This window comes from Sciurus carolinensis, chromosome 15 (genome assembly GCF_902686445.1).
Source record: "Sciurus carolinensis chromosome 15, mSciCar1.2, whole genome shotgun sequence".
Lineage (NCBI taxonomy): Eukaryota > Metazoa > Chordata > Mammalia > Rodentia > Sciuridae > Sciurus > Sciurus carolinensis.
The window spans coordinates 6,338,590-6,356,618 of record NC_062227.1 but is presented as its reverse complement, the minus strand read 5'-3'; the positions used below and the strand labels follow the sequence as shown (position 1 = coordinate 6,356,618).

The 18,029-nt window shown below is 52.6% G+C and overlaps 1 protein-coding gene across 1 annotated transcript in view; it reads right to left on the bottom strand.

Annotated features, from left to right (window-relative positions):
• Window positions 1–18,029, bottom strand: part of Habp4 (hyaluronan binding protein 4) — a 32,167-nt gene continuing 14,138 nt past the window's right edge. The window contains exons 5-8 of the mRNA XM_047525919.1: window positions 14,875–14,958; window positions 5,044–5,215; window positions 2,033–2,215; window positions 1–712 (exon numbers count right to left, since the gene is read on the bottom strand). Coding sequence (XP_047381875.1) covers window positions 656–712; window positions 2,033–2,215; window positions 5,044–5,215; window positions 14,875–14,958 — 496 coding nt within the window. The 3' untranslated portion in view covers window positions 1–655. The remainder of the gene's footprint in view (window positions 713–2,032; window positions 2,216–5,043; window positions 5,216–14,874; window positions 14,959–18,029) is intronic.

Genomic DNA, 18,029 nt, shown 5'->3' with positions numbered 1-18,029 from the left:
GAAATCATTTCATTGGTGGGTTACAGAACATGATTTTTAAAATCATATGCTTAATATTCATCCTAAAAGCCACCCGGCCACTAAATGTACACGTGTCTAGGTACTGAGTGTGCACACGTACACAGGAGCCACGAGGTAGTTTAATCACCATTAAGACCAACAGTGCTACTTCTTTGTCACAGATGGTGACCAAGGGCTGCATGAGAGCTGTTTCAAAGTCACTGTCAAATGAAAACCAGAACTCGGGAGTTTCAGGAGGACAGAGCGTGTGAAGCGGACAGTCGGAGCGCTCGGCCGTGACTGTCCCCGTCACACCAGGGTCGACCTACAGGACTAAGAGCTCAGCAGAGGACAGCGCACAGCTGTGCACCCCCCGCTGCCTGGAGAGTGCAGTATGTACACGTTTCACACGTCGTTCCTGAACTTCGTGTGGCGTTCCTTAAATACAAAAATAGCGTTCTTCACCTGGGCAAGTGCTGCCTGAGCCAGCCGAGCGGGGCCGGAGCCTCCACCCGCACCCAGACCAAAAAGTGCAAGAGCCACACGACACGGGAAAGCAACATCTATTGTTCTTAGAGTCTGACTCTCTTCCCACAGCAAAAGTCTCTGCATAGGTCCGCCGGTGCTGCTCCAGGTTGCCAGGGAAACGGCTCCTTCAGGCCAGAGCAGGGAAGTCCTCGGGGTCGTCGGGGTTGGGAGCCACGTCTTGTGTCTGGAGGAGAGAAAGGTCGAGGTTGCGTCCGTCCACCCGTCCCCGCGTGGCCAGTGCCACGAGTCCCTATGGGAGGAGCAGCCAGGGGGCCTGGCGCACACCCAGGGAGGTCGCGGGGTCACCGTCGGCAGGCCTCCGAACTCCCCGCAGACACCCCTGCACGGGGTGGGGACGCCTCCCGGCTTCCTGCCAGGTCAGCACAAGGGCCCCTTTTGGGTATGGTACCAACTCCATCCAATGGACATCACTACGTGCTGGCCCGGGCTGCGGGGACTAGGCGGCAGCGCCTGTTCCTAGGAGGCAAGCCTCAGGAAGAGGCACCAAGAAGGCCGAGAGCCCCACCCACAGGTGTCCTGGAAATGGGGCCTGCAGGGACCTCCAGCATTAAGCGTGGGGCCAGGTTCTCTGAGGAGAAAGCTCCTGAGACGGGCCTCAGGGTCCAGCTAAGAGCGTGCTGAGACGCTGTACGTGAGTCACCCGTGAGGTCCCAGTGGCTCCAGGCTGAGCCAGAGGTGGCTAGACTGCTACCTGGCAGGGGAGCACCTGCTGTTCCCAGTGGACCTTTTGGTACACCTGGCCTCAAGGGGCCCCAAGACAGGAGCATGTGTCTGCACTGAGGTAAAGAGCCAGGCGGGGCAGCAGCTGACTCCGTGCAGCCGCAGGGGTTCAGGCAAGGGCAGCTCAGAGCAGCAGAGGGGGCTGCGCCTGCCCAGGCCACGAGCACAGGATGGCCACACGCCAAGCACGGGCTTGGGGCTGGGGAATGATCAAAAGCAGGCGTGACTTCTGTCCACTGAGGTGCTGGTCCACAAGCACCAGGGAGCTACCCCTGCGGATGGAGGAAATGCGGAAATGCGGGAAGAAAGCCCTGAGCGAAGCCCGGCTGGTCTGGGGGAGCCGAGACTTGGATCTCCTCGAGGTCAACAGGAGGACCAGCGTGCTCAGGCCTGTGGTGAGGACATGGTGTGAGGAGCAGCTCTGGTGAATGGGGGGAAGGCGTGGGGGAGGGGCGAGTGGGGGAAGCGTGGGGGAGGGGTGGGGGAGGGGCGAGCGGGGAGCAGAGCAAGGGCAGCACTGTCTCCGAACCTGGGGACCAGCCCAGCCTACACCCAGCAGAAGGCAGGCTTTCTATGGGACACGCAGGACACCGGGCCTCCCTGCAGAGGCTGGGCCCGGGCTACAGAGGCTCTGCCTGACTGACATCTGGAAGGCTTCATCACCATCCCTTGACGTCCAACGTGCTGACAGAACCTGACCACCCTCCAAAACCACCGCCTCCCTCAGAAGGCCACCCGGGACTGGCAACAGCCCCACGCTCACCACCACTTCTGCTCTGGGTCCGTAGGTCTCCGCCCTTCTGATCCGTCCCCGGCCTCCCCGGGTGCTACCTCTGGCTCCGCGCCCAGGACGAGGGAGGTTACCAAAGTTAATCTCCAGCTGGGAGGTGATGTCGTTGGCGGCTTTCCGGAAAACATGAGCCTCATCCTCCTCGGCCTTCACCATCTGAAACACAGGCCAGCAGCTCACGTCGCGGCGTCTCCAGGAACTCACCTGGCTCTGCGTCCACCTCTCCAGAAGGCGCCCCCAGAGCTCGGCTGAGCCATCCCTGGCGTGTGGCCGCTGTCCCTGGGCGCAGGACTGGACGGGGCAGCACTGCTCCGGTCTGTGCACTGGAGACTCACCCCCAAAATCTTTGAACCTCTATGATTTCTAGTGAGACTCAATTTCTATCCGTGCAGCAGGTTAACACGTAAGATTTGACATGACCAATGTTTTAAGTGTATTTTCTGAGATCAAAGTTTTAACTTCTGCCTATTTTGTTTTATTTTTTCATAAATATTACTTTGATAAATAAGGAAAATATCAGGGCTGGGGTTGTGGCTCAGTGGCAGAGCACTTGCCTGGCACGTGTGAGGCACTGGGTTTGAGTCTCGGCACTACATATAAATAAATAAAGGTCCGTTGACAACTAAGAAATATTTTTTTAAAAAATAAGGAAAATCTCTATCCCATGAACCGAACTTAATAAAGAAGTCCCTTCGACATAGGCACTGACTGTGCACATACGATGTTTTGAGAACCACATGATTCACAGTGATTCTGACTCCAGATGTGGGGTCGGTGTCACCCGAGCACCGCGACCAGTGCTGCAGCGAGAAGCTGCTTTCAGGAACTGCTTTCCTCACTTTCAAGAGGTCAGATATGTTCTGTCTTTTGTTTAAAGAAACTACAATAAATCTCATCCAAATCTGACTTGGCTTCAATTCATAAATCTAAACCTCCAGGAAGAAAAACATGCCCCATCGTGGATGGGATTCTCCAAAGTGCCCTGACGCTCAGTGTTCCCGCAACTCGCCCCAGAAACGCAGTACGATTTCCACAAGAACTCTGGTTCCTTTGGGTCACGTGTTCGTGACAGGTTTGCTTTTAAAGCTGTGTCTCCTTCAAGGCTTCCGGTGGATGGACCCTGGAAGCTCCTAACAAGGACAGCTCTGGAGTTTCCGCTCGCTGGGAAGACGCCAAGCACACAGAAAAGAGCGCGTCCTGCCTTCCTGCCATCACCGCCCTGGCGAGCAGGCGCAGCTGGTGGACGGCTGCACCACGGAAGGAGCCCAACTCCGTCCAAGGCCCGTGTCCACGCCCAGCTGCCTGGCCGTGGCTGGGGCTCATGCCGGGGCTTCTTTACACACACACACACACACACACACACACACACACACACACACACGAGGGCGCCCAGAACAAAGCAAACGAAGAACCCCAGGGCTGGGCTTGTGTTACTTCAAGGACAGTCTCGGGTTGGAATCTCCCAGGCCACAAGATGAACAAGCACCAAAGTGTGGGCTTTACCGAGACCAAGCGCAGTGACTCAGCCAAGCCAGTTGCTTCGGATCTTCCAGCGGCTCTCTGGAGCCAGGGAGGATGAACTGACGGCAACTGAGGAAGAGGGCTCTATTTTTACCTGACACGTCAGCTGCGTGTTTCACAGCCTGACAGCGGTTCCGCTTACAATGCTCAGAACAAAAAAGAACCAAGAAAGCAGGCGAACAGGCGGCCCAGCTGGCTGACGGCCCGCACGGCACCTCCTGCAGACGTCCGGGAGCGCCAGGACCTCTCCCGTCGTAAAGGCCATTTCTGGTGGAAGATCTCAGAATGTACTAGTAAGGCCACCCAGACCTTGGGCTGACCAAAATGGCCAGAGGGGACACTGCATCGTAACGGACCTCTACAGAAACTCCAAGAATATGACCAAAGCAAACGGAAACTCTGCTGGCCTGGATCTTAAACGTCCCACACAGGCTCAGTCACCAGCCCGTGGGGCTTCTGGGAAGGTGGGAGCACCCCTGAGAGGTGGGACCTAGAGGGAGGGAGGGAGGCTGCTGGAGGTGTGCCCATGAGGGGACCCTGGGATCCTGGCCCCTTCCTGTTTCCTGGCCACCACAAAGTGGGCAGTTTCCTATGCCCTCCTTCCACCATGATATCCTGTTTCACCAGACACCAACGTGATGGGGCCAAACCAACATGCCAAGCAACCATGGACTGAAACCAATGGGCCAAGATAAACCTTTCTTCCTTATAAGCTGGTTAGCTCAGGTATTTTGTTACAGTGATGGCAAGCTAGTAAGAACACAGACAAATCTCTACAGCAATCTGAGCATCTAACTGAGAACCAATGAATAAAGTCCAGCAGAGGACGAGTCAGCTCATCACCATCATCTACGGTGACTAATATCAAGCTGTGATCAAGGGAGTCAAAAGTCTGTCACTGGAATGCTTCAATGTAGCAGTTCAGTAACTTAAAGAGAATGTAATCCAAGATGCCACGACCCGACCCGCTGGCTTATCAGGATGTGGTTGGAGGTATTTTCCCCAAACATCTGTAAACACCTTCGTAACTTTAGGCAACCGTGAAGACTAAGGCCTGGGAACCCAGAGCCTCCTGACGACCCTCGAAGGCCATCGGGGAACTCCTGCGGTGTGGCAGGGGGACAGAGCTGCTGACACGAAGGCACCGCGGTCCCAACGACAGTGCAGGGGAACCGCTCAGAGGATCTGTGCCAGCGGCGGCCTGGGAGATGCAGGGCAGCCATGCTCTGCAGTGGCACGGAACAGGAGCCCTCCCCTCGGGAGACAAAAAGGAGTCAATGTAAAACAGCCTTTGCGGCCTCAGCCGTTCCAGGCTGAGCAGAACCTGCTCCGCCACCGGAGGGCTTGGTGTTCCAGGGCCACCGCGTCAACTTTCCGTCATCACCTCTGATCGCTCCTAAGCAGAAGCAAGAACGCCGCCCACCGGCCTCGCCGGTCTCGGCAGGCAGGCAGCGCGCGCTTACATCATCTCTGTACCGCGACTTGTGGATGACCACCGCTTTGGAGGGGACCGACGACTCTGGCTTCCGAATGTTGAACTCAGGCTTCGGTCTGGTCTGCTCTTGAAGGTTTTTCCACTCGTCTAAGGTCATCTCTTGAACTTGAGTTTCCTCTTCTACCTCCAACTCAGGAACTCTGTAAAGAGGACCGGTCATGAAAAAGTAAGTTTTGCTGGGACTGAAATGTCTATTTTATCAAAGAAAAAGCTCTGACCACTGGTCTAACGTGCTTTGGTGGCCCTGCCCCTCAAAGGTAATTGAGAAGCCCCTCTGGATCAGGGCTGCCCTCTTTTATTTCCACCATCCCACGCATGGCTGCCAACTGAAACGCGTCCTGTGTTCAGAGCAGTCTCAAGAAGGGGGAGCGACGCCGTCCCATGGCCGTTAACATCGCGTGTCACCACCAGCACGTCCCTTCCAGATGGCACAACAGACAAATGAGACAACAGGGTTGAAAATGCAAGAGGCTGTGGAGGCGGGAGAATAGGGGCCGTGAAGGGAAGCCTCCAGACGCTGGGCGGCGAATGCACACGTCTCAACGTCCTCAGAACCTCCAGGGTCCTCCAGGCCACCACCCCAGCCTGGTCACATGTCTACTATGTGTAAGCCCTGGGAGTGCGACAGAAGTGTGCCTTCCTTCCAGTTTGTTTTACACAAATTGCCACTATCAGGAATTAGGAAGGTGACATCCCTGTAGAGACTGCAGGTGTCAAAAGGTAAATGTTGCACAGCATCAGCTGCATTGTGCCCATAAACCGAACTGGTCAGATGAACAAGGCAATTCCTTAAAAGGCACAACCCAGCAAAGCTTATTCAGAAAAAACAGAATAGCCCCATGCCTACTGGAGAAATTTGCATCTATAGCAAAAAACACAAAATCTTCCCATAAAGAAAACTTCAGCTGGGCGTGTTGGTGGATGCCTGTAATCCCAGCAGCTTGGGAGGCTCAGACAGAAGGATCGCACGTTCAAGGCCAGCCTAATCAACTCAGGGAGGCCCTTAGCAACGTAGTGAAACACTGCCCCAAAATTTTAAAAAATAAAACAAAAACGGACTGGAGATACAGCTCAGTGGTAAAGTGTCCCTTGGTTAAATCTACAAGTACCAAAAAGGAAAATAAATAAATAAATAAATAAAGCAAGCTTCAGATGGCTTTACTAGTGAATTCCAGAAAACACTAAGAAATGCAAATTCCATACAAACTCAGAAAAATAGAAAAGTTTGGCCACTTTTCAACTCACTGCAAGAAGTTAGCATTAAGTAGATACCAAAATCAGAAAAACACACTACTCAAAAAAAAAAACTACAGACAATATGCCTTAAAACATTTCAGCAAAATTGTAGGTAATCAAACCCAAGGAAATAGGGAACAGAGGACATCGTGGGCTAATCCAGCAACGCGAGACTGATGTAAAACCCAGACAGGCACAGGAAAAATAAACCGGACTTCTTCATTAAACCTTTAGAAATCTGCTGCAAAGGATACCAGCAAGTAAGTGAAAAGACAACCCTTGGACGGGGCAGAAACTTTGCAGATCATTGATCTGGTAAGGGATTTGATACATGATCATCTGATAATGGATTAGACCCAACTAAAAACTAGGCAAGGATCTGAACAGGTATTTTTCCAAAGAAGAGTCACAAGGAGCCAGTAAGATATGCAACATCATTAGCCATCAGAGAAATGCACGTCACAACCCCAACGAGTTAGACCAGGGCGGAGCCACCGGGAACGGCTGGCATCAGCCATTTAACAAGTGCTGGTGAGGACACGCCAAAATGAGAACGCAGTGCACGCTGGGGCCACTGCAATGACGTGGTCAGCTTGGGAAGGAGTCTGGAGGCTTTTCAGAAATCTCAATGCAGAGTGAGTATCTGGGCGGCCCGTTTACTCTTGGATGTCTATCCAGCCAACACCCCAACACATCCACTCCGATCACCAGTGTTCCCACAGCCAAAAGGTGGGAGAGACCCGAACGTAACGCCTGATGACCGGATGAACGAAACACGGCCATCTGTAAAGGTAGCACCCGGCAAGTACGAGGCTGAGTCCTACGCACGTGACCACATGAACCACCCCGGGAGCCGCTGTCGTGCAGTGGGCCTGCTCGCCAGCCAGGGCGCCTCTGCGCAGGACTGCGGTCACCTGAGGGGTCGGGACAAGCCAGGACCCAGCAGATCACTCCTTCTGGGACAATGAAACGTTTTGGAACTAGGAATGGTGACAGCTGCGTCACACTGTGGATGTACCACATGCCAGCGGGACTGTGCACTTCAAGAGGGTTCAAATGGTAAGTTCTGTGTGTATTTTACCACCAAGAACAACGAAGCAATTTTTAAAGATAATACGCAGAAGAGAAAGACTCACAGCGGGACCAGGGCGCCACGCGAGGCCTGACAGAGCTGGCGGTGCTGGGGCCGTGGAGGTGGGGTGACGGAAGTCCTGGGGAGGGGGTGCTGGCCGCAAACCACGCAGCTGATGGACACACTCGTCCTGTAGGTACAGTGGTGACTCGGGCTCTTTCCGGGTCACGGCAGTTTAAAATCAGTGATATGGAATTATCTACGCTGAATGTGTGACTGCACGGTCGGATGACTCTCTCTCAATGGAACGGTTTAAAAGGAATCGGAAGGCAGGAAGTGGGAAGGGGGCCAATCTGCACCTTCCCTGAAGGGCTGGCGTGGTGTGGGTTCCCGGGAACGAGCTGGGTAGTGACGTGAAACACGCTGGCATCCTCAGGAAGACGCCTGAACACAAGCACGCAGAGAGGCAGCAGCTGTGCCTTCAAGCCCGGGTGATGGTGGAAAAGCCGCTGCTCTCGGCGCCCCCAGCACACGCCCTTGTCCAGCAGGGGACCTGCACTTTTATGGTGTGGAGATCTTCACATCCAAACAAACGAGACCGACACCAACGAGTGCGTAAATGATGCGCGTGCGGAGCTGCTTGGGGGGTGGACAGACACCTACAGGTCGCCATGAAGCGTGCCTGATGACGGGCAGGTCAGAGGGGACAGGAAGAGCTCGGGCTTGGGTAGGAGGCACGTGTGGTTCACTGTAAAATGCTTTCGAGTGTGCTGTTCAAATCGTTTCATAACAAAAGGTAGGAAAGTACGAATTAAAATGGGTCTAACTAAATGGGCAACAATATAAAAAGATCTTAAGAAAAGACTTAGCTGGGCACGGTGGCGCATGCCTGCCATCCCAGCAGCTCGGGAGGCTGAGGCAGGAGGGTCGTGAATTCAAAACCAGCCTCAGCAACTTAGTGAGGCCCTAAGCAACTCGGTGAGACCCTGTCTCTAAATAAAATACAAAATAGGGCTGGGGATGTGGCTTGGCGGTCGAGTGCCCCTGAGTTCAATTCCTGGTACCAAAAAGAAAAAGACTCTCTAACAGCAGAACAGCTCAACCCACCCAGAGGGGAACTCGATGGAATAATTAGGGTCTAGTCAGGCACAGACACTGAGCAGCTAGAAAGGAAACCAGAGGTATCTCTATACACTGGAGCGCCTCCCAGATACGGCAAGGGAGAGAGAGAGGCGGGAGCACGGTGTGCGGCCACCGAAGGCAGCAAGGGCACACACATGCGCACACGCACACAGGTGGGAACAAGAACTGGGAAAGAACGGGAAGAAGCGAGAAGAAGCGAGGTGGAAATCCATGTTTCAGACTGAGCCCTGGAAACCGATGTTTCTTTTACATGATTATCAAATGAAAATCAGTCTCTATCATTTGAAAGGAAAATGAATCAAAATTAACCTAAACGTTGGTCAAGCTGGTGACAGCCACTGAGAGGTCATTTCAAACGGCTTTAGATACCAGTGTGACGGCGCGTCTTGTCCTGCGTGACTTCTCAGCAGCTGCTCTGCTGAGGCAGCGTTGGCGACGCGCTCTGCGCTGCCGGGCGTGGCGTGAATGCCTAGTGGCGTGTCACCACCGGGAGCCGAGGTCGCCAGTGTTTAGAGAAAGGAGGACCAAGGAGAAGGGTCGGGCGGACAGCCGGCACGCTGAGTCCAGTCAGACAGGCCCGCGTGAACGTGCGGCCTCTGTGTGCGCACGTCGGCCCAGCTCTGTTCACCGAATGCCCCAAAGATCGGCAGAACCCACTAGGAGTGGTTCCTCGTTAAAGCTGCCGCCTTTTTAAAATTTCCATTGTAGATGGACACAAGAGCTTTATTTATTTATTTAATGTGGTGCTGAGGGTCGAACCCACAGCCTCACTGTGCCAGGCCAGCGCCCCACCACTGAGCCACGACCCCAGCCCTATAAAGCTGCCTTCTAAAAAAGATACCCAGACGGCAAAGGACCCCATGAAAAGATGCTCAGCATCCTTAGTCATCAGGGAAATGCAAATTAAAACCACAGGGACCACGCCTAGCCTAATGACTGAAATTCACAAAAGCTGACCCTGCTGCGTGTTGGCGGGGATGTAGGAGAACGGAGCTCACTCGCTGTGGGTGGGAAAATAACAACAGTGCCACCACGCGGGGGCGTCTGGCAGCTTCCTGCAGAGGTAAAGATCCGCCTGGCACGGACGGTCCCCCCACTGACCCCGGGCATTCACCCAGAAAGGAAGGCAGGGCTGGGCTGGGGCTCGGCGGTGGACGCCAGCACAGGGGAGGCCCTCAGCACAGCATAGAGATAAATAAAACAACGGTGTCGTGTCCGTACAGCACTCATCACAAGGGACTTGTCTACAAAAATGTCCACGGCAGCTTTGGTAACAAGCACTGGAAGCAACACCAACGAGCACCGCCTGGCGAAGGGACAGACACGGACCTGTCGGGCAGAACGCTTCCCGGCAACAGGAAGAGAAGCTCGGAGGCGTGCGGCAGGCCTCCACGAGCTCCGCGAGGGGACAGGCAGGCCGGCCGCTGCATCCAGAGTCACCACTGCCAACTGACACCAGCCACAGAGCAGGGCCAGCGACGGGGACACGGGACACTGGAGACTGTGCTTCAGTGCTGACTCAGTCGGGCAGGCGGGCGCTGCCTTGCCTCAGTGATGCTCAGGGGCTGTCGGACTCGGGCGGGGGCAAGCGCATCCCTGGCAGCAGGCGCTGAAGCCTGCAAGCGACCTGTGACGCCGTGGGTCTAGGAGGAGCTGCGGGAGCGAGCGTGCGCTGGGTGGCCGTGAGCTGACAACACTTTAAGCAGAACAAATGACAGGGACCTTCCTTCCTTGCTTTATATCAATTTTTCTGTAACTTTTTATACAGAGCTAAAAGAAAGGAAATATTAAGTGTCATAAATCTTCATTAGGCCGCTTGTGACAGAATTAAGAAATCAGCAGAACTGGATGCTATAAATTTGGGAATTCTTTCATAACTAAGACAACCTAATAGAAGTTAATAAATTCCAGAAGTTTCAGTAAGAACAGATTTTGTGTTAGGGCAACAAAGGAAGTACATATTATTAACAGGTTTTTCCATGTGTGAAATTTAGTTCATATCTAAGAACTAGATCCAAAAGAGAAAGGCACCCTTGGGGCTGGGCTGGCCCCGGGGGGAGCACCCGTGTGGCCTGTGTGAGGCCCTGGGTTCGAGCCTCAGCACTGCACAGAAGTAAATAAATAAAGAAGATCCACTGACAACTAAAAAATATTTTTAAAAAATTGCAGGGCTGGGGATGTAGCTCCGCTGGCGGAGTGCTTGCCTTGCAAGCACAAGGCCCTGGGTTCCATCCCATGCAACCCTGAAGTGATCAGGCACCTCGAGCAAAGCAGGTGGGATTCCGAGGGTGTGCCAGGTGCTGCCCTCCACAAAGAACCAGCCCGACGCCGCACATCCAAGGCTGGCGTCGGGGACACAGCACGATGCCCTTCTCCTCATGACCTGCAGATCGAATGAGCCATGCCGTGCAGGGCAAGGTTCCTGAGGACGGGCACCTTAGCCTGGCGCCCACTGAGACGAAGCTCCTGCCGGAAACGTGAGTGACGACAGTCTGGGACCCGGGCTCTGTCCCTCATCAGCACTGGTGAGGACGCAGTCTTACTGGCAGGCTGGCTAAGACCGGAGGCTTGACAGGAAGGGGTGCGCCTCTCAGTTCCAGGGAGGGACACCAAGCGTGTGTCTGATGCTGTGCCCGCACCCAGGCCGTCCACCTACGCTCAACTCCCCCGAGTTATTCAGACTCCACGTCCTTGGTTTTAATCAAAGGCCTTGGAAGATCTCCCTCTCTCTCCCTCTCTCTCCCTCTCTCTCTCTCTCCCTCTCCCTCTCTCCCTCTCTCCCCCTCTCTCTCTCCCCCTCTCTCCCCCTCTCTCTCTCTCTCTCTCTCTCTCTCTCTCTCTCTCTCCCTCTCTCTCTCCCTCTCTCTCTCTCTCTCTCTCTCCCTCTCTCTCTCTCCCTCTCTCTCTTTCTCTCTCTCTCTCTCTCTCCCTCTCTCTCCTGGGAATAAGACTCAAGGTCTATAAAAGGAGATTGGTGGAGAACATTCAGGAATGAGAGGGCAGAGGAGGGCGACAGAGCTGCTTCCCTGCCCACAAAGAAGAAAACTGTCTATCAAAACCACTCATAGAGATGAAGTGGTCAGATCAATGTTAATGTGAAAAACACTGTATGCAAATTTTTTGTATACATTTGAAAGTTGTTTTTTCAAGGGGTAAGATTACAGAATGAATCAAACTGCTTTGATCACAGTTATATTCACTTAGAAACAAATGGGATAATAATAGCTGATATTTATAGTATGCTTATTTTGTGCCAAAAACTATTCAAGTGCTCTATATTAATTATGATTAATTATCTCACAATGATTATCCCACGAGTTAGAACCAGCATCTCTATTTTACAGGAGAGAAAACAGCAGACAAGCGAGACAGGTCCAATGGTGAAGCAATCAGGAGCCAAGTTCAAGTGCAGTGCTCGCATTTCCAAAGCCCGCACTCACTGTGAGACTCAGAAAACCAGAGGCAGAGGAGGCCCTCGACCAAGACTCAGGAAGGAGGGCTGAGAAGGGCTGAGGAACGAGAGCCAGCAGACGGCTCAGCCTGACGTGCTCCCAGGAAGCACAAGACACCGAGCTGCCAGGCAGGTGTGCGAGGACACCTTTTCACCTGGACCTGAGAACAAGCACAGTGAGTCGAAAGCAGGCTCCAGAAGTAAAGCTGCACCCATCGGGCCGGGGTGGCTTCACACGCCTGTCATCCCAGCAGCTCGGGAGGCTGAGGCAGGAGGATCGCAAGTTCAAAGCGGCCTGAGCAACTCAACGAGGCCCTAAGCAACTCAGTGAGACCCTGTCTCTAAATAAAACACGAAAAAGGGCTGGGGTGTGGCTCAGTGGCCAAGTGCCCCGGGTTCGATATCTGGTACCAAAAACAAACAAACAAAAAACTCTAGTAATCAGATACTTGACTGGGGCAAGTGAATTTAAGCTAATATGAGAAAATTCAAAACACAAGAACCTTGCGACGCGCCGAGGAGCCTTGGGCTAGCACGTCCAGACGCGCGACCACAGCCGCCACCAAGCACCACCGCCTGGGAGTGACCCAAGAGCCCCCCACTACCCGTGGTGCTTCAGCGCCTCCACCAGCTCTGGGATGGGGCGAGGCCGCCGTCCTCTCCAAGCTCTGCTTAGGTCGCCACCTGAGTACCTGGACGTGTGGACCGGTGCTCCCTCTAGGCGCCCAGCGACGCGCTTCCCAGGATCCACACAGACTGCCGCCTGTCTCCTTGCACTGGCTAGCACGCACGTTAGCTGCTGAGCTGTCTGAAGAAAGAGCCAACAGCCTCCACGGTCACTGGTCATTGTGGCGTTCTCCTCGTGCAGCAAGTCACAGTGACGACAAGGGCATTTACATGGCGCCAGGCATGCCGGGCACCGCGCTAGGTCTGCTCTTAGGCACTCACACTCCACACAGTGCCATGACCGAGCTTCCTCATTACTCCCACTTTACAGATGGAGAAAACTGAGCCACTAGCGAGGGGTGAAGTCGCTTTCCCGACCGCATCAACTGGCAGAAGCGGGCCTGCATTCGGCAGGGCTCGGCATCTGTGCTGTCACTCACTGGACACTGGGGGGCAGATGGAGGGTGGAGAGGGCTGGTGACCAAGAACAGAAGAACAGGGAGCCCACGCCGTGAAGGCCGGCTGAGGTGAGAGGGCAGGCGCAGGGGAAGCCACGTTGCAGACATGAAGTAGAGGCCGCGAGGTGCACCCAGACGCCGCAGGACCGTGCTGGTCAGGTCAAGGACAGAGAACAGGGAGCCACTGGGGGTCCTGAGGGAGGGCTGGCAGCATGAGTCAGCAGGCCACATGAAAGCCACTTGGGACTACAGAGGTGGTGATGACAAAGGCCTGGACTCGCAGCCTGGGAGGTGGTGGACATCAGGGAGGAGTGGATCCAAGGGTGACGGGTCAAGAAGGGAGCGCCAAGGGTGGCTCTGGTGTCCCAACAGCCAGGTGGCAGTGCCCTTCCACATGACAGCGGCGCCTCCAGAGGCCGGTGGGTGTGGGGAAAGCCATCGCTCAGCCTGGACACGTGCTGGTGACCGGCACTCGGGCTGTCAGGGCAGTGTCCAGGAGGCAGGTGGACCAGGCCCCGGCAGAGGACAGCCAGAGAGAGACAGAGACGTGCTGGAGGCAACGTGGAAAGAGTAACTGAAGCCCGAGGCTCAGGTGTCGAGGACCTGAGAAGCAGCAGAGGCCTGCGCGAGGGCCGGGAGGACTAGGAAGGCCGGGAGGGCACCAGAGGCGGCGGCCGGGCCGGGTGTCCTGCGAGCCGGCGAGGAGGGCCTAGGGTCAGTGCTAACTGAGTGGTTAGACTATGGCCCGGGGACAGGGGCCTGGAGTGCAGCGAGCACCACGCAGGCGGGTCACAGGCAGAGTGCACGGGGGACACGCGGGTCCAGGAGCAGACGCGCAGGCGGAGAGGCCCCGTGTGCCAAGAGCATTCGCCAGAACGAGGCTGGCGGGAAGAGAGGGATCACCGAAGGAGGAGCCCTGGTATTTCTTTTCTTTTCTTTTTTTGTGGTACTGAACCCAGGGGCCCACTGAGCCACAGCCCCAGCCCCTTTTATTATATTTTATTAGAGACAGGGTCTCACTAAGTTGCTGAGGCTGGCCTCGAACTTGCAATCCTCCTGCCTCAGCCTCCGGAGCCGCTGGGACCACCACCACCAGGCACAGTGGCGCACGCCTGGCTGTGGGGTTTCTATGGAGACAGGAGGAAAAGGATCCACGCTGGAGCAGGTGGAGGAGACGCGGCTCCACCTTGCTGGGAGGGGAGGAGGGAATCGACCAGGAGCGAGCAGCGGGAGGCAGGAAGGCGCCAAGTTCCCGCTGATGGCTCCCAATTCTCCAGGACATGGAGGCAAAGCTGCATCAGGAAAGTGAAAGAGGAGGGTTGCCAGGGTTGCCAGGGGACAGGGAGGAGGCAATGTCACTGCAGAGGCGGGGAAAGAGCAGGCCTGCTGGGCGCGCCCGGGGCTCCTTTCAGAGTGAGCCAGAGTTGCAGGGGTGCCGGGGCTAGGCTGCGACGGGCAGGGCTCACTCTGTGGGTGCAGCTGGACAGGAGCTGGGGGCGGCCAGCAAGGTGCACCCAAAAGGAAAAGGGAAAGGGAGTTCGACGGATGGGCACCCACACAGCCCAGAGGAGTGGGGGTGGGCCAGGAGCGGCCGGCAGAAGCGAGGCTGTGGGAAGTGGCCAGATACTTAACCCAGCGCCATTAAAAACCACTCATTAGATTACTTGAACTAATTAACTAACAAATTAACAAGTTCAGCCCTGTGATGTGACCAGGGCCAAACTCTTACGGGAACAGGCCTCTGGCCCAGAGGGAGGAGGAAGAAGCCCCTACTTGGCTGGAGATTCCTCTTCCGGGGTGCCCTGGGACTCCTGCATCGCCGTGGTCTCCTCCATGGGGGCAGTCAGCTCCGCGTCACTGAAACACAGCAAGAGCGTGTCTGGTCACACAGGTACGTGCAAGTCGCCGCTCTATGTTTTGTTATTTTTTTTTTTGCGGTGCTGGAGACTGAACCCAGGGCCTTGTGCTTGCTGGCAAACACTCTACCAATTGAGCTACCTCCCCGCCCTGCTCTATGTATTTAAGACACCTTCAGGGTCCTTTGCTTACGGGCATATTCTTCAAGGAGCCACATACACACAGTCCCCACATCAAAAAGAAAGAATGAAGTGGTCTGAACTGCTTATTTGCATAAATGACTTGCAAAATTATTAAAATTCTTTGGTAAAAATGATTCTGCAAATGATCTACAAATAAAAAACATTATAAGTTATTAGGAAAAAATATTCAAGACATTCAAAACTCTTTTTTTCTTTTTTCTTGGTACCAGGGGTGCTTGACCACTGAGCCACGACCCCAGCCCTTTTTATGTTTTACTTAGAGACAGGGTCGCACTGAGTTGCTTAGGGCTTCGCTAAGTTGCTGAGGTTGGCTTTGAACCCAGATCCTCTGTCTCAGCCATACAATTACAGGCGTGCACCACTGTACCCAGCTCAAAACTCTTATTATCCATTTTTTTAAATGGAGCCATAAGAATTCTTAAACTATAAGTGTAACTGATTTATTAAAAATAGGATTATGTGGGCTGGGGATGTAGCTCAGTTGGTAGAGTGCTTGCCTCACTTCAATCTCTAGCACCACGCACAAAAAAGAAAACAACCCACAAAAGGTAGGATCATGTCATATCAAATGATTTGAAAATGGCAATAACATGGAAACAGATCCTGTGAACTGAGCACACACGACTACAAATAAGCTGGTGGTAACTGCTCCAGAAAGACAGCACCATGTCACACTGCTTCACACCCCGCGGTCCCCAACACGCCAGCGACAGATCAGAAATGATGGCATGAGGAAAATTAGCTTGAATTTGAATTTACCTCTTTTCATTTTTATCTGAACATTGATCCTAACTGAACAAAAGCAATTTCCCTTTCAGTAAACTGCTAAAAACTAAATGTCCATTAGAAATATTTTACAGTCTACAGACAGAATCCAGTTTTGTTTTTAAATCCTGCGTCAGGAAAAATGTTTCCATAAGGGCTTTAAAAGTAAGTTAAGGAGCTGGGGTTGGAGCTTGGTGGTGGAGCGCTTGCCTAGCACATGTGGGGCTCTGGGTTCCATCCTCAGCTCCACATAAAGATAAATACATAAAATAAAGGTATTGTCCATTTATAACTGAATATATATATATATATAAAAGTTAAAAACTAAGTTACAACACGTAAGTTGAACTGTAATAACAACAGATCTTCTCAATTTAATTTTTAAATTCTCAGCTCCAAGCAACTGTAGTTTTTTATTTTAATTTTTAAAAAATATTTTATTAGGGCTGGGGAGATAGCTCAGTTGGTAGAGTGCTTGCCTTGTAAGCACAAGGCCCTGGGTTCCATCCCCAGCACCGCAAAAAAAAAAAAATTATTTAGTTGTAAATGGATACAATACCTTTATTTAATTAATTCATTTTTAATGTGGTGCTGAGGATCGAACCCAGTGCCTCACATCTACTAGGCAAGTGCTCTGTCACCAAGCTACAGCCCCAGTCCCCAAACCTGTTTTTTAACACAAAATTTGATTAATTATCTTTTCCTTAAAAAATAAAAGGATCCTCAATGAAATGCTGGGAGGGGCACAGCAGCTGGTGGCCAGCGGAGGCCCTTCAGCAACCCCCACCCGCATGTCAGCACCCAGTGGGTGCCTGACTTAAGCACCCAGCTGCCCGAATGCCAGCAGGAGTCACAGGGCTGACGGACAACTTTCTCTTGATTCCCTTGGCCACCAAACAAACCAACGGGTTAAAAAAAAATAGGTTTACTGGCAGTTTATACATTTTCACAATTAAAAATCATACAAGTGTTTCAAAAATACAGGGAAGGAAAAGAAACAATACAAAAAACAGACTGGAAAAATCAGCATTTCTTAAACTTGAACAATTATAGTTTCATGGAAAAGAAAAATCATAGGTCTCCCCCTTGTGTTGACCTAGATTATTTTATGAATAAACAATCTAATGTGCCTATAGCTCTTATAGACCAAAACTACATCTGACCAAAACTACACAACAAGTTTTAAAACTGGCTACAACTTATTTTGACAGTATTTTTCCAGAGGCTGAGGCCAGCCTCAGCAACTTAGCAAGACGTGGCCTCAAAATAAAGCATAAAAAGGGGCTGGGATGTGGCTCAGTAGTTAAGCAACCCTGGGTTCCATCCCTGGTACCAAAAAAAAAGGAAATCGCCAATGTTGAATTCATTACAAGAAAGATGGAGCCCAGGGCCACCCTGCACTGTGACTTCAGTTACACTAGGCAGAAAATGCCTGTTTGTGCATAGATGGTTCACGAGAGGATGCAGCCACCTGAAGGCCTCGCTTCCTAGCTCCGATTCAGCCCCCACACTTGGACAGATGTTACTTGATAGCAGTGTAAGACTGTCTTACTCTTTACAATAAAAGTTGGAAGGTAGCTTTATTGAAAACTGTATTCGCAGGTGCATATTGCAATTGTTAACAAAATATTGGTTATACTTTTTAATTACTACAGATGGGAAAAAAAACACTTTCAGCATGTCTGTTTCCACACTGTCAAACTATCAAAGAAAACCTGTGGTGCTGGAAAGGGCTCAGTCATGGCATCTTGTCTTTAATTTTAGTCACTGTTGCTGACAAGGCCAAAGTTGGCCAGCATAAGTAACTACCTTGGACCCAGGTGATTTTAAATCAGATGACTTGGAGGGTGACTGTACTACATTTTCAAAAAATGTGTTATTAAAGCAAAATAAACAAAAATCAAAAGATTTGTCACTGAGGTTCTATGGAACCCAAGATTGAGAAACGCTCACTAGATTTCTCTTCAAGGACAAGCAGATGAGCAATGGTAGCAAGCCCAATGTTGCCTTTGGTCTTACTTCGTACATTTGTTCTCTAGGACCATCAATTTAAGAAAAACGAGTTTATGTGCAAGGAAGAACCACATCCTCCCTAGCCTGCAA